Source organism: Actinia tenebrosa, unplaced genomic scaffold (assembly GCF_029948245.1).
Source record: "Actinia tenebrosa isolate PJP-AT-01 unplaced genomic scaffold, QUT_ActTen_1.0 PGA_scaffold3__52_contigs__length_22856419, whole genome shotgun sequence".
Taxonomy (NCBI): Eukaryota; Metazoa; Cnidaria; class Anthozoa; order Actiniaria; family Actiniidae; genus Actinia; species Actinia tenebrosa.
This window is the reverse complement of record NW_028292580.1, coordinates 14118911-14134780: the sequence shown is the minus strand read 5'-3', so window position 1 is coordinate 14134780 and position 15870 is coordinate 14118911. Positions and strand designations below refer to the sequence as shown.

Here is a 15870-nt window from a genome sequence, read left to right as displayed (position 1 = left end):
ATGAGGTATTTTTGGTCATGTGATGTGCAATAAATGGTTTGTAAATTAAAGCTGATCTTAAGGAAATTAATATGGCAATCATGAGTGAATAATTGATCTTTTTTTCATTATTTGGTTGTTCTTTCTATTTGTTTACGATAATGGTCGCCACATTTTCCTTGGGATCTCTATTTCAAATGAATTATTGCGACAAGCACGATCAGCTGAATGTATACATTATCTTTCTTTGGAACGTTATAACTTCAAAGAAAGAAATGACATTATAGATTTGAACCACTCAAAAAGAAGGCATCTAATTGAGTTGGGATTTTTAGACATTTATGCCCATTCGTATCGGTAAGTAAAGCATATATATATTTACGTATTTATGCATGTTTTAAATTCTGCATCTCATTGTATATCTTGCATCTCATTAGATATTTGTATAACTATATACTACAACCTTCCTGCAATCATGTGTATATATATGCGGTTTGCATAAACTTTGACTCTTTTGTGTATACATATACAAGTATATCAAAAGTATACCAAAATTTATGGGATATCATCCCTGATATTTTTTTGAGTTGTCCATCTCAAGGGATTTCTGAAAAAAATATTAGGGAAGATATCCATAATTTTTGACGAAATAATGACTTCATTCATCTACGATCACGATGGAGTGTTACAATATAATGTATTTAATCCATTTTTTAAATTTGTTTTACATTTTTGTGAGCTATTTTATGCTAATCATATCATTTCCAGTAGCATTTGAATCTACCTCCCTCCCTCCCTCCATTCCTCCCTCCTTCCCTCCATTGAACCTACCTCCCTCCCTACATCCCTACCTATCTACCTCCCTACCTATCTACCTATCTACCTACCTACCTACCTACCTATCTACCTGCCTACCTACCCACCTACCCACCTACCCACCTACCCACCTACCCACCTACCCACCTACCCACCTACCCACCTACCACCTACCCACCTACCCACCTACCCACCTACCCACCTACCCACCTACCCCACCTACCCACCTACCCACCTACCCACCTACCCACCTACCCACCTACCTCACGCTACCCACCGACCCACCGAACCACCGACCCACCACCACCGACCACGACCACCACCCACCACCCACGACCCACCTACCACACCCACACCCACCGACCCACCGACCCACCTACCCACCACCCACCGACCACCGACCACCGACCCACCGACCCACCGACCCACCACCCACCACCACCACCCACCACACCACGACCACCGACACCACCCACCGACCACCGACCACGACACCGACCCACCGACAACCGACCCACGACCCACCTACCACCGACCCACCACCACACACTACCCACAGACCCACCACCGACCCACCTACCCACCTACCCACCACCCACCTACCCACCTACCCACCTACCCACCTACCCACCTACCCACCTACCCACCTACCCACCTACCCACCTACCACCACCCACCACCACCCCCTACCCACACTACCCACCTACCCACCTACCCACCTACCCACCTACCCACCTACCCACCTACCCACCTACCCACCTACCCACCTACCCACCTACCCACCTACCCACCTACCCACCTACCCACCTACCCACCTACCCACCTACCCACCTACCCACCTACCCACCTACCTACCTACTTATCATTCTACCTACCTCCCTACCTACCTACCTCCCTATCTTCCTACGTACCTATTTGTTGGAATATGACTCTCCGGAGGAGAAAGAAGATCAAAAATCCTTTGCCTCCAGTGGAATATAGCAAAAATGGTTCGCGAACAGAGATCGCTACTGCAGATGCAAAATCTTACTGGGTATTCAAGCTGATCTTAGCTTGTCCAAAAAAGTTACAAAAGTGTACTCGGCCGGACAACCGGACAATATGGGTGTACATTTCGGATAAACCGTTTAACAGCCACCACTGCAGTATGACTCAAGCTGACTCATCGTTACAGGTACTATTCTAATAAGAAATTAAATATTAAATATCATATATACTAAAATATGTCTGCATATATCTTCATGTAATTGTTGTTCTGTTAATATTGGCATTTGCAGTCCTAGTTGCTCATATTTTGCCTTAAATTTGCCCATAAGCATTTATAAAATACCTTCTCAATTGATTTTTTAGACAGTGAATAGCTGATTGTGAAAATATTTCGTCATTTGAGGGACATGTCTTTAATTAAATTATGAAGGTTTATATTTCCAAAATATTAATAGCTATTATTGACAAGGTATTTAGTTAATTTGTGGGAACCTTAACCCTAATAACCCCCGGCAACCTTATAATTCCGGCTTATCATCACACATCAATTTCTATGTTATTATATTTTTGATCGACTTTATGAGAGTTTTTGAAAGCACTGAAAGGACAAAATATGACAAATCGATGTGTTTCTTTGTCGTTTTGTCAAAAATATCCGCGTATTATTGTAAAATAATACACTAGCCGTCATTCGTGCAATCTAAGAGTATGCAAAGAACTATTATTTAAATAATGAATCTTATATTTTTTTCTGATCACTTATGGTGGCGCATTTTTTGCTCCAAAAACTCGCGGGTAGGCATCCATTAAATGCTCATTATCTCGAAAACAAGCTCGGAACATACCCAATTTTTCATTTCATATTTGGAGTCAGCATTAAATTTCAGGTGAAAAAAGTTTCGGTTTTCAATTTTCTGTTAATTTTTTGTCCAAAGTAGCCAGCCACCTTATAGGTTTTTAAGCGCACTTAGTTAATATCATCATTAGCACGATGGGAAAGTGAATGACGCATAAACTGGAATGTTAATTTTAATTGAATATTTATAACCAATCAGATTCCACCCTTTACATCAGAATGACGTAGTTTTATTTGTATTGAAGAGATCACAATATCATATTTTTATTAAACTAGATCATCGTTAGAATTTGTTCAAAAGGTGGTATTTTGTATCCACTAAGTGCAAATGTACGAGAATGAAGCTGATCAGGATTTTCATTGTGAATGTGTTTCTCCTTCATACTGTCAGCACCGAATTTGATCTCAATGAAGGTTTGTTATACTTAATCTTTTAATTTCTATACGAAACATGCGAAACTATTTCAATTTTGTTCTAATATTTCGGGTATTCTCACATACGGTTAACCTATAAGATTATCTAAATTTTGTCATCAGTGACCTGGAAATTAATTCGCATCACGATAGAAATGATAGGATATATACTAAAACTGTAGAAATACTAACGAAATCTTTAATTTAAATGAAATTTTGATGAAATTTCATGCTTAAGATTAGGAGAGAATTCTTTTCGTATTCAAGCGGTGAGCGCCAAAAAGTATTTTCTTGAAGAAAGGCTGTTGTACAAGGCTAAAATCTTGTTATTCAGAAAGTTTAACTCGTTTGGAAGTGGAGATGACCGATGAAAGTGGAATCAAAGTGTTAACAAAAAGCAAAAATTTGAATCGAAAATGAGGTTTAGGCCTTCATTTGCTTATTTCCCATATATTTTCTACAAAAAAGCCTGACAAAGTTACATTCTTTGTACAACTGAAAATACCGCTTCAAATAAGCATTTTATCTTAGTACATCAGTTTCTAACTGTTAAAAAAAGGTCTTGAGTGTTAACCCAAAAAGAAAATTGGGATCAAAACTCATACGAAAGTCTAGTTTTTGGCGCTTTTTGCCATTATTGCTCGCTATTGAAAAACATTTCTGCTTAATGTGTTCTTAGATCGATCGTGTTCGTTTAGTCTCTTCACAATTTTTATTTCTGGGGGAAAAAATATCAACAAACTTTGATAGTTTTTGCTATAATCATGGTTTGGATAAAGTACGTGGTTAATTTAATAAAAATTGAAAGGGAGCTTGAAGTATAAGAACACAAAATCAGTCCATATGCATGAGGAAGTAACTCAAACAATTTCCTGTGAATGCAACACTGCTCATGACAAGTGCAATAAATCAAAATCTCTCATTTCAATGACCGAACCGTTATATTGGAGTTGTCTAAGTTGGAGTGAAAGATATAGAAATATAGATAAGTTATAGTGCTTGGGATGGCTACGGTATGTTTAGCGATGTGGGGCTTTAGAATGGCATATAGGTACGCCATTATAGGATAACTAGTGTCATTGTGTTCTCAAGCCAGGCAAGGGAGGTCGGGGGGTTAGACAAGCAATTATATGGCATATTTAATATATTTAAAAAGACTAGTGCTGGTAGACACACTCTTGGCAAAGTGTATGTTTGAGTTGAACAGCTTTCGTGTTCTCTGATAGCTTTATTTTGTATTCACCTATTTCAATAAACGTGGTCATCACCAAAGGCGGTAGGCGATAGGTCATTTGGACATCGAAATGGTTTGGTTGAATACAAAGACAATGGATCAGTCTCAACTCTAAGGTCCATGTTCTTGATGAGAATAAGAAGCAGAAACACAAGTCATTCCAGCTATTGTTAGATCTTGGAATAACCTATCTTCTATTACCTTTCACCTTTAGCCTATCGCCATTGGCAAAGACAAAGTTTATTGAAATAGGTGTATTCAATGCAAACCCCTGACATTTGGCGAGTAGCGAACTTTGTTTCAGTCCTTTCCTCGTTATTATTTTAGTTGTTCTATGTAACTGACGGCCGTTCTCCCACGTGGTCTTTAATTTTGGAGCCAAGATTTTATATTTTGCAATTCATTCCAGTTGGTTGTGGTTCCTTGTTGGACAATTACTTGTTGGACAACTCCAGTATTTCATTCAGTGCTACATCCGGGGACCCAGGACGTCCTTTACTTTCTGGAGAACCATGGAAGCCGACCACCATTAGCTTTAGGAACTCCTTGACGGTTGACTTAGGTAAGTAAAGTCAGTAAGTTTGAATTACATTTAATACTATAATCCTAGGAGGGTGCCCATGTCTTTCTGCTTGAGTAGTCCAACTCTAAGAACACTTTAACACAGTTCTATAACATAGTGCTGAATAAACGAGCAGGATTCGATCTTTATATAATTTACTAATGAAGATAACTTTCTCTGGTATAAAGTTCATTATGCGTGACATCAAGAGACATTAATTCCATATTCTCTTGGAACCATGTATAGCTACTCCGAAAAAGAATAAATAAATAAAAGCTACTCCGACTGGAGGTCGAAAAGATTTAAGAAAAACGATTTTTAACCTTTGTTTTATTAGGATTTTTAACAATGCGATAAAAAGGTAATTAAATTTCAATGAGGATCATGCCAAACGTAATTCTGATAAATTGTTCGTATTTTTTTATAGGAGCAAACTACAGTGTTAGTCAGGTGGTGTGGTCAGGAGACCCTGCAACAGTAGAACAAACAAATCAGATGGCAATTCAGTACAGTTACGATGGAATAACATACGACTGTAGAAGGAAACGACTAGCACCTGCATCCTGCAATGTAAGCATCTTCGTCTTACTTGTGTCATGTAATTTGCTAACTAGGCCTTATGGATCAAGAAAATAATGAGGGTTCAGTTTGAATATGAAAGTACTAATGCACTTACAACCCTATCAATTTTCACAGCCATACTATGGGAATTACCCCCCACCTGCACCAAGTCAGGCAATAAACGTGGTTAATCTTGGAAGCGTCGTAACGGCACGTTACTTCAGATTTGTTCCAATTGAACCAGATCCAGGAGTAAAGCCTGGTTCACACAATTTAAGAATTGACGTGAATGGATGTGTTAAAGGTAATCCATTAATTCACTTAAATATTTAAACCCCCAAATCATGCTTTTTCCTGGTTTTATTTGTTTACTTTCTTTTTCTCAAACTAAATCATTATATAAATTTTCGATGAAATAGAAACTATTTGCAATTGGAGCACCTCTTTTACTTCAAACCTCGACGTTTGTGAAGGAATTTTTCTACCTTAACATTCGTACTTGATGTCAGTTCTTTCTAATCATGCGCAGTAAAACAGGAATTCTACCAAAAGAGTTTTAGATATAAACACAAAAACTCATCATGTACAAAATTATGTACAAATTGAAAAAAAGACCAGCTTTTAGACATGTATTTATTATAGATGATTTATATGAGGTTGGGGTGTTTTTTTTCGGCTTAAGTTTGAAACATATGTTTTTAAGTAAAAAAGGTTATAAAAATCCTTGTTACAGGATAGCTGCCCGAGTACGTTTTTAAATCTTACACAAGGCTCTAGATCATTTTATCATTGATCTGCTAACAATTCAAATATTTTCAGGTATTCCCGATATCGATCTTGTGTTTCTGTTCAGTTCAACTTCTACCATTTTAGCAGACGCAACTGCAGCTTTTACCTTCATGAAAAACACAGCTAAAGAATTTGTGACGCAATATGGTAAGACGTATATCAGGTACGGCCTGATCGTCTTTGGTATTACCGTCAACGATGTCTTTAACTTCCAGACTACTGCCAGTATGGATAAAGCTACTTTGAAGACGTCAATCGATGGTTCCAACAACATCGCTGGTTCATCTGATCTGAAAGCCGCGCTTGGAAATGCAAAAGCAATGTTACAAGGACCAGGTTCACGACCAAACGCAAGGAAGATTGTTGTTGTAATGATGGACACGGGTTCAGCACAGTCTCAGAATGAATTGGAACTTGCTGCAAAAAACCTCAGAGATATCGAAGCACTTGTGATCGGTATTGGCATTGGAAGACAGATTCCAGTACAACAGCTTGAATGGATAACTCTAAATAGGTATTACGTCATGCTGTTTCCATGGACAGGAAGCTATCGTCATCTTTGCTTTGGTATTGCTGCAAGATGCTTTAAAGGTATGGATTAAGGAGAAGCACTGAAAGCGTACTTGATATTTAAAATATGTACTCTTCATTTATTGCCCGACCCCCAAACCGAAAAGGAATTCTTTACTTCCATAATAGTCTTCTCACCTGCACGCGGGCACCTTCCAGTTTAAGAACGTTTCTTTGTCACGACCCACTAGCTACAAAGTTGACAATCTCATAAAACGTATTTGATTATTGCCTGTTCAAAAATGTCATTATGATAATCCAATACCTTTCTGTTTCCATTTTCCAGAATCCGACATTACATTTGCTATCGGTGCTGGTTCCACTAATTCTGCAGCACTTTTTAAACTGATGAAAGACACCATGGGAGCAATCGTTCTCAAATACGGGATGAGAACCATCCACTACAGCATTGTTACATATGGACTTGGTTCAGCCTCACCGTCAGTGGTACGTTCGTTCACCTCGACTGGATCGCTTTCGTCTTCAGATCTGAAGAATGCAATAGATAGTCTCACTTACCCAGGAGGTTCTGGGACCATTGCAACAGACGCTGCACTGAACAGGTGTCAAAGTAGCTTCAATGATCCAAGCGTTCGAAGAAGTGCTGAAAGAGACGTTGTTCTGATGACTGACAAGAGTTCATCGATCAGTACTGCGACTTTAAGATCCTTGTCGTACGCACTAGGGGCCTCAGGATTAAGAATCATTCCCGTCGGTATTGGGAATAACATCGACAGAAATCAGTTACTACTCATGAGCAGCAATAGTGAAGATGTTATCCATGTAACTGAGGTAGAGACAGCAAATGCCCTGGAATTGAAAGTCATGCACAACGTATATCGACGTAAGCAACTATATATAATTATCATGTACATAACAAGTCCCTGTGTTTGATACAATTATTTTTTGTATGAGTTGCCCTCTGATTTTCTTTTTATGGCTGTAACCATAAGAAATCCAAGACTTCATTTAAATAAACTTTTTTAATCTAGGTTTAACACTTGGTTCCACATTTTTTTAATACGAAAATAAATCCAACAGATAAAATAATAATTTTTTGATTATAAAGAGCATCCAATATAATAACCAACATCTGGTTTTCTTTACAGTTTACATGCTGAACTACGACATGACGTTCATCATGTACGCCTTTTCTTCTCAATCGAGTAGTTACTACTCTTACATGCAGAATGTCATACGAACAATACTACAAAGATATGGTTATGGGCGATGTCGATACACGTTTATTGTCTATGGAGGATCTTCTGTGATGTATTACAGGTTCGACAGTAAGGCATTCCCAAACTTGGAAATGTTGCTGAGAGCCTTTGCCAGGATTCCTAGAGCAATTGGAGGATCTGCAACTAATTTATCGCGCGCATTTGAGCATGCCAAGGCTAATTTCCAAAGCGATTCCCGGTCAGATGCTTGGAAGGTTCTGGTGTTAATGATGGACAGGAAAACTGGAATGAATGAGGCAGCACTGCGCAGTATGACAACATCTTTAGAAGAGATGGGAGTGTTTATCATACCAGTAGGAATGGGTCGTGAAATAGACATAGTAGAGTACTACTACTTCACTGCCTACAGAGACTTTGTCACATTTTCATCGGATTACACGTCCATTTCATACTTGAACATTGGGGAAAATATCATGAACCGTGTCGTCCGATGTAAGTTATTTGATTTTTGTGTGTGTGTGTTTTATGTTTTAAATAGTGAATGAATGAGCTGTGTTCTTTGCCTAGTCTATGGTGAATGATTTTTTCATTAAAATAGCGTACCGGGCGGGATTTGCCCGATTCTAACGGTTTATATCGTGACTATTAGGTTTTTGCCTTTTGTCTTAATATGAAGTTGAAATGATAGTATATTATTTCTTTTTTTTAATTTGTCATGATTTCGTAAATTTTGCGATGCATTGACTATTTAGTTTTGCCTGTATAACATCAAAGCCATAAAAAAAATTGACTGCTAAACTATAACAATAGCCATTGTGGCGCATATATAATATTTGTGGTTCTTTTTTTCTCCAAAGTTGAATACGTACACATGTTGTTCGTGATCAACGCAGGCTCCGTCAACTCAAATGTCACTTATCAATTGATGAAAAATTGTATGCTGAAGATGATCAGGAAATATGGAGTTTACAGATTTCGATATTCTGTTATCATATATGGTTCTTCATTCACGAAACATGTGGAGTTTAACACCAATTTTCCATACAGAGATGCTTTGATTAACATTGTCAATGGCTTGGTTAGTCAGAGCGGGTCTTCAAATAATTTTTTTTCAGGGAAAAGTATCCCTGTATTGGAGCGGCTTTCCCTAAGTGGGACCCCTACTGTTCTCCCAACACCTACACAATACAAGATGCGGCTAAATGTTCAAGTGGTAACCTTTTATTTCGTTTGAATTGGCTTTTTGCAATAGACACGTGATTGTTACTGGATGGCAAAAAATGGACTTCCTTTATTTAAAGAATTGTTGCTGAATTACTAATGTTGTCTACAAAAACTTTTAGAAAATACTTTTTTCCCCTTAGAAGATACTTTTGGTTTCATGATACAAAGCAGTTTGAAATTTGTTTGCCATCCAAGCTGAATTCGTCACAAAGTGATATATCAGCAAGTGACTGTTTTGTTGCAAAAGGCCTATTGTTGAATCGCACAGCGCTTACGGTTACGGTTACGGTAAGAAATGGTAATGTTTTGTTAATGCAAAACTAATCAGTTTCCGGATTATATTCTCCCTGATATGCGAACAGCTGTCAATATAGTTTTGCATGTTTCAAGTTCAGCAAATGCGTTGCCATTTTAGCAGCAGTAAGGGGGACTCGCGGTCACCATTTGGGATTGCCCGGGAATTACCCGTGTTTATGCACTAGCGTCCCCCGCGGGAATTACCCGTGTCCCGTTATATGTTGCGCGAATGTTAGGAATATTTGTCTTATATATGCATGAATGTAAAAAGTTCGCCAATGACTTCTGTATAATTTGCCTAAGATCCAAAGTTAACATACCCAAGCCTCGGGGTTTCTGGTGTTGTGGTAAGAAAATGCAAATAGAAGACGACACGTCAGCACAGTGTTACGAGTGTGGTAAAAATATTCGTAATGCCGTACCAAATGCTACCAGAGAGCAATATTACGCCAATGGAGGTCGTAAGAAAACACCTTATAAGAGAATAAAATACTTTAGGGACTGGATGAGTCATATCCAAGGTCTTCGACCGGTATATTTAAACAACGAAGTAAGGAAGAAAATCATAGACCACTTAGAAGAGCCAACCCCGCAAAGTCTACGGAAAACGCTGAAAAAATTAAAACTAGGGAAATATTACAAAGCTATTCCCTATCTTTTGTCTGAAATTACCGGTAGGCGTATTCCCGAGGTTTCTGATATGAGCAGAGCCGAGTGGATGTTTTGTCGGCTGGATAAGGATATTCCTTATTACCCCGACGTAATTTACGAAATATTTTACAAAATTGACTCCAACCACCCCCTATTAGAATGGATTCCGAGAAGATGAAATGTGCAGTCGAAATCCCCCTACGTTCTTTTCAAAGCAGATGTCTACTGAGCGAGTTTTCTTTGTAGCTCCTCTTTTGCCTCCTGGTAGATTTTTTTGCGAGATTCCTCGGAAAGATCTTTTACGATGGTTTTTTTATTACCCGACTTTAACTCTCCGTATTTCTTTTCCTCCGCGAGGATCAAAGAAAACTCCACGTCGTCAATTTTACGGTCCCGCAGAGCCTGAGACACCAAGTCGGCGATGGTGTTGGCCTTTGCTCTTGCTAGGGCCACATGTGTATCGTGCTTGGATATCTTACCAGACAGTTGCTTCACAATACCTGTCGTAACAGCGGAAACAATGCCACAGGCTGCCCCAACGCTAGCCAAAGGAACACCGACGACTATTCCAGGTCCGGTAAGTGAAGTAGCAACGCCGGTGCCTGTTAACGCCACGGACATGGAGCCTGAAGTTATCGCTATTTTATGTAGCATGCTTCGGGCTCTAGCATACTTTTTCCTAACCTCCTCATAGTGTTTTGTTTGCCCTTCCAAGTAAGCCAGGATTAAGTTTGCCTTGTTTAAACGAAAGTTTTCGGCGTTCTCGATGGGTGCCGTAGTGTGATAATTGGGAACATCTGGGTACAACTTAGGTGCTGAAGGTATAACATCCATTATATATACTAATGTACGACGCTTTTGGGAATGATATCGAGGAGCAGCCACATCACGACAACAGGGACTACTGGAACTGGAGGGCCTTTAGGAAGATGTTTCCGCATGCAGACCCCAGTAAGTTTGAGCGTAGACCCGATGGGATTTACTTTAACGGCTCCAGAATGTACAGCAATGAGGATTTGAAACCTACGCTGGTCGATCAGATAGACTCTCAGCTGAAGCATCCTAAGCCTAAACCCGTGCAAGGTTGGTCAAAGGAATTATTGCTTGGTACCAGTACTTATCCGATACCCGCAGTTACGTTTAATGAACATCCAAGCTTGGACCTAACGCTGAACATGCGGATCTCTAACAAGCATTCCTTTCCGTTAAAGGTGCGAGATATCTTCAAAAACGTGCCCATTATTCATACCACCGCCAAGGAATCTCATGAATGGTTAAGTGGTCCTAACATGCGTTATTGGCCGCAGCAACTGAACTTTGCGGTTTGGTGTGCCACTAGCGGCTGCGGTGTGAGTGCGAAATTGATGAAGAATTCAATATTTATGTTTCATTTTCACTTTACGGTGAGGCGAATACTACATGAAATGGGTGTTATTGCGCTGCCGGGAGATGCCACGTTTTATCCAAGAGATAATAAATACAACGTTCCTGCTTACGACCGGCTTTGTAAGGAGTTTGGTGTCGTAGGGAAGGATTTCAGGTGTACCGCGGGTGCTAACAATGGTTTGGGGCACATTTGGGCTTATTGGGGGATTGGCGGACACGAGCTAAGTGATAAGGAAGTCCACGCGTTGAATTTACAATGGACCATGGCTTCCCACCCAGAAACCCATTATCATTTGAAGAATGAGTGGTGGTGGTTGGAGGGTCCAGTTAAGGATACCAAGCAAGTCCGCGATGGACCTTTGTTCAAAGACGAGGGTGGTAAGTATGCCGGGGCTAATCCACTGATTATCAAAATGGTTAACGACGAGCAAGCAAAGCAATATTTTAATTTCATACCCCCAGAAGGTAAAGGACTAACTAAGGCCGGCCTTGCCCGTTTGAACCGCAGCATAGAAGCTTACGTGTATTCTATCCTTGGAGCTCAGGTAAACACCCGATCTAGCATAGTGGGGAATACCGGCGCCGCAGAAGAGACGCGAGCCGAAGCCTTGATCTTATTTGAAAGTTCGATCTTGGAGGGCGACATTAGCAAGGGCGTACAGCGTTACCAACTAGCTATACAAAATTCTAAGGCGAGGTTGGACTATGCAGTAGCCCCGGGTTGTTGGTTAATGCCCAGTAATTTATCTATAAATACTGGTTCTGTAGTAGGATACAACAACAAACTTCAACGAGCAACCAAAGACATGAAGTTTGGGGTGAATGACGTGAACTCTGACACCATTAGGAGGCACTTAGTCGAACAGCCTAAAAAAGTGCACCATATGCGACCACCTAAGAAAGTGCAGCCAACAAAAGAAGTATACCGAGCGCCTAAAAAGAAGAGGAATATGACCATAACTTATTAAAAGCCGGCCTAGCAGTCGCGGGTGTTGGTCTGAGCTATTATATATGGCGATGAACAACCCCTACGTAGCTGGAGTAGATTGTGTCTATACGACTTACACAGGCGAGAAAAAATACGCCCAGGCATCTTGGGTTGATGTCACGGGCATGTCCGTGAATTTGAACTACTCAGGGAAGAAGTTGATCCTTTGTAGTATTTGCATTGGCACGAGCAGCCATGCCAACGTGGGCTTTAGGTTCCTGGATGAGAATGGCATACTGCAGCCTATGCGTGTGAAGACGAACAACAGGGAGCCTACGCATTTCTCTGTAGAGCCACCAGCGAATAGCCCCGAGAATCTTACGACTTGGACTTTTCATATGGTTGCTAACTGCCATGGAAAGGTAAAGCTACAAATACGCGTAGATGACTCAGGGAGCGTTTGCGTGAATAGCATAGAAAATCAAAGAGATACAGTCTATAACCACGCAACCATCAGCACTTTGACGGTGCTTAGTCTCTAGAAGCAAACTATGTTTACTGAAATATATGAATCCACATCAGAGGGAAACCCGTCATGTTTATTACTTAACGGATGGAGCTTTTGAACATCGCGGCTGGCGTGATATCGGAATGTGGGTCGAGGTTGGAGGCCTTGCATTGATTATTTGTAGTATTGACTTTTCCATGGCGTATCAATCTAGTATGGGGCTTAGATTAATAGATGAGAATAACGAGCCTTTAGCACCCTTTAGGGTATTGACTAATAATCGAGAGCCTACTCATTTCTCGGCGCAGCCATACGTATATAGTGCTGAGGCGTTCTATGTGTTAACGTTTCAGATGGTGGTTAATTGTAAGTGTGTTAAGCTACAACTTTTCCCAAATAGTAAGCTTAACACCCGCGTAGTTTACGTAAATCGACTAGTTAACAACCCTAATGAGATTTGGAATCATAAGCCCATTAGCACCATGAGTGTGCTGCCGCTAGTTCCGCATTATAAAGGCGGTGCGAATACTATCTTTACTTATCCCCAGTTGAGGATGCCTCGGGCGTCCGACGACGACGATAAGCCTGACATAATACATAAGGATAAGATCATCCCCGAATCTTCTTCAGGAATACCACGCCGATAGCGACGACTAATATCCAAATGTTATTCCCCACGAACTTCAACAGTTCGCCGCCGGTCTTTAGTACCAAACCTAAGGTGCTGCCAAGCAAGCCTGGAATGCTTGCTGCCATTTTTTTACCCAGCGCCGTTAACCCTGCCGCAAGTCCCGTAGTTACCTTAGCCAGCCCTGCACCCATTTCCTTACCCACCTTGGCTAGGTCGCCGCCTATTTTTTTACCCAGCGCCTTTGCCTTCGCACCTACGGCGCTAATTGCATCCATAATAGCAACCACCGCACCAGCAATACCGCCCGCAAATGCCAACGGCACACCAATCTTTAATAACACCTTCAATACTTTCTTTACTTTTTGCTTAGTAGTGGCGGCCCCCCGCTCCCGCTCTGCGGTAGCAAGCCTCGTCCTTGCCTCCTCGAGCCTTTCCAAGGTTTCCTCCAATTCCCTCTGCGCAGCTGCCCGCTCTTCTTCTGGGCGCGCTTGCTCGGCTATTATTTCCCGCTGCGCGTTGGCGTGGTGCTCTAAGTCTTCGACGGCGCCACTTAATTGTCGAATTTGCTCGTCTTTGTGGGCGACTTCATCCAACAACTGCATTCTGTGTTGCTCGACTCTAAGCAAGGTGTTGGAGGACTCCATAAGTTCCTCGTCCCTTTCGTCCAAGCCTCTTATGGCGTCCTGAAGGGCCTGAAACGTTCCCCTTCGGTCTGCCTTAGCTTCATCGAGCCTTTCCATGAGGGCTGCGTATCTTCCATTCATTACGTCTCTTTCCTCTTTTACAGCTTGTAATTCCCTTGCTAATTCTTGTGGGTCTCCCCCGCGTTCATATGTTAAATCCTTGATCCTATCCACGAGCCTTGTTATTTCAGCGTCCTTTTCCCTTCTAAGGGAGGCTACTTCCGCTATTTTCCCCTGCTCCAGGTTGGATATTTCCTCATTTTGACGTTCTATTTCCGTAGTTAGGTTTCTGATTTCTTCCCTTGCATTTTGAAGTTGCATGACTTTTTGATCTTCAGTCTTTCCGCCTGCTTCGGGCGGCAGTCGCGCAAGGGCGCCAAAGAACCTTTGCCTGCCGACGTTTATCTGCTGCTCAGACATTTGCTCCTGTATTGCTAAGTTAGGACTTCCGATAGCTTTCCTCAACGTTTTAGGAATCTTGGGGTCGGGAAAGAAATTTCCCCGCTCGTCTCTAATTAAGTAAATCTTAGAGCCGCTTTTTGGGAGCCTACCAAGAATTATTTCCTTACCATATTCCTCATCTTCATCAAACACCATTATTGCTTTTTTAGGATCCCAATCGGGCAATAACTCCCTTAGCCTATCGAAGTCGTCCGGCTGGTCTTTGCCTATGGATTCGTCCATTTGTTCTTGGACTCTTTGAAGCCATTGGGCGTCGGGGGCTTCAGGGACTAGGTCGTCCATTTGTAGATATTCCGGAATAGGCTTGTATGGATTCTTGGACTTATACTTTTCCCTTAAGGAGCGCATAGCATCGCGAAATCTACTGCCATACCTGTTAAGTAACTTACTAAAGAGGCCTCGTTTATCCACGTTGTCATCAGGAAGCAAAGACTCATACTCATCGTCGTTAATGTCTACTTGACCTTCTTCGGTAAGGGGGTCAAAATCCGTTCCTTCTACTTCCATTATATATGATAAGCTCAAAGTTAAATCCCAACGTATTACCTAAGCAGGTTGGCGGACTAAAGGCAGAACGCACCTTTCACCGGGTTACATTCACACCTTCTAGCGCAAAGCCAGGAGAAACCTTGTACGTAGGCGTGCCCCGCCTAACGGATAACCTAGTATTGGTTCCTGGTACCTTGGCTTTAAGGTTTGACCTAGCAATACAACCAAGCACCAAGGACAAGCGCTATGCCGTCAATAACGTGGGTAGGAACCTCGTTTCTAAGATGAGAATCAAGTTCGCAGGGGAATCCCTCTTGGATTTGAATAGGTACGATTTGTACACCACGTATAAGGATCTGTGGCTAACAGCCTTTGACCGTGCACAAAAGATAGAGCAGGGAATTGGAAGCGTTATTCTTCGTAAGCTTCGCAGCGATACTAACCCCGCGCCTACGGACTCCAGTGGAGCAACCGCAGTAGCAGACGCAACAAGGGTAAAGACCGCCTATGGTAGCAAGTACGTTATCCCTTTGGATTTCGAAGTAATTACGAACCATGGTGCGTACTACCCCAGGCAGTTATCCGAGTTACAGTTTGAAGTAACCTTGGCGGACACTACGAACGTCATAGGAGGAATGGACAGCGCAATTAGCGGGGCTGTT

At 41.4% G+C, this 15870-nt stretch overlaps 2 protein-coding genes across 4 annotated transcripts in view; both read left to right on the top strand.

Moving 5' to 3' along the window:
- The window catches only part of LOC116287411 (uncharacterized), a 36686-nt gene extending 35752 nt beyond the window's left edge, over positions 1 to 934 (top strand). The window contains exon 39 of one of the 2 annotated variants that reach the window (XM_089034988.1): positions 267 to 934. In XM_089034988.1, the coding sequence (XP_088891114.1) occupies positions 267 to 340 (74 nt within the window). In that variant the 3' untranslated portion in view covers positions 341 to 934. Of the gene's footprint in view, positions 1 to 248 lie in introns of both variants that reach the window. The other variant, XM_089034987.1, reaches the window with a different exon arrangement.
- Positions 935 to 1613: 679 nt separating this feature from the next.
- LOC116287412 (coadhesin) lies at positions 1614 to 9794 on the top strand. Of its 2 annotated transcripts, none has more exons than XM_089035406.1 (8): positions 1614 to 1969; positions 4696 to 4848; positions 5276 to 5418; positions 5545 to 5713; positions 6229 to 6789; positions 7055 to 7612; positions 7878 to 8441; positions 8807 to 9794. In XM_089035406.1, the coding sequence occupies exons 3-8, from the start codon at positions 5344 to 5346 to the stop codon at positions 9181 to 9183; spliced, it is 2304 nt and encodes a 767-aa protein (XP_088891532.1). In that variant the 5' UTR covers positions 1614 to 1969; positions 4696 to 4848; positions 5276 to 5343; the 3' UTR covers positions 9184 to 9794. The 2 variants fall into 2 exon arrangements, with proteins under 2 accessions (XP_088891532.1, XP_031549948.2); XM_031694088.2 differs by lacking the exon at positions 1614 to 1969 and adding an exon at positions 2897 to 3052.
- Positions 9795 to 15870: the final 6076 nt, after the last annotated feature.

Coding starts and splice junctions, on each gene's coding strand:
- LOC116287412 (XM_031694088.2), top strand. CDS start 2,977: ATGAAGCTGATCAGGATTTTCATTGTGAATGTGTTTCTCCTTCATACT. Junction 4,849..5,275: donor CTCCTTGACGGTTGACTTAG/GTAAGTAAAGTC, acceptor ATTTTTTTATAG/GAGCAAACTACAGTGTTAGT. Junction 8,442..8,806: donor CATGAACCGTGTCGTCCGAT/GTAAGTTATTTG, acceptor TTTTCTCCAAAG/TTGAATACGTACACATGTTG.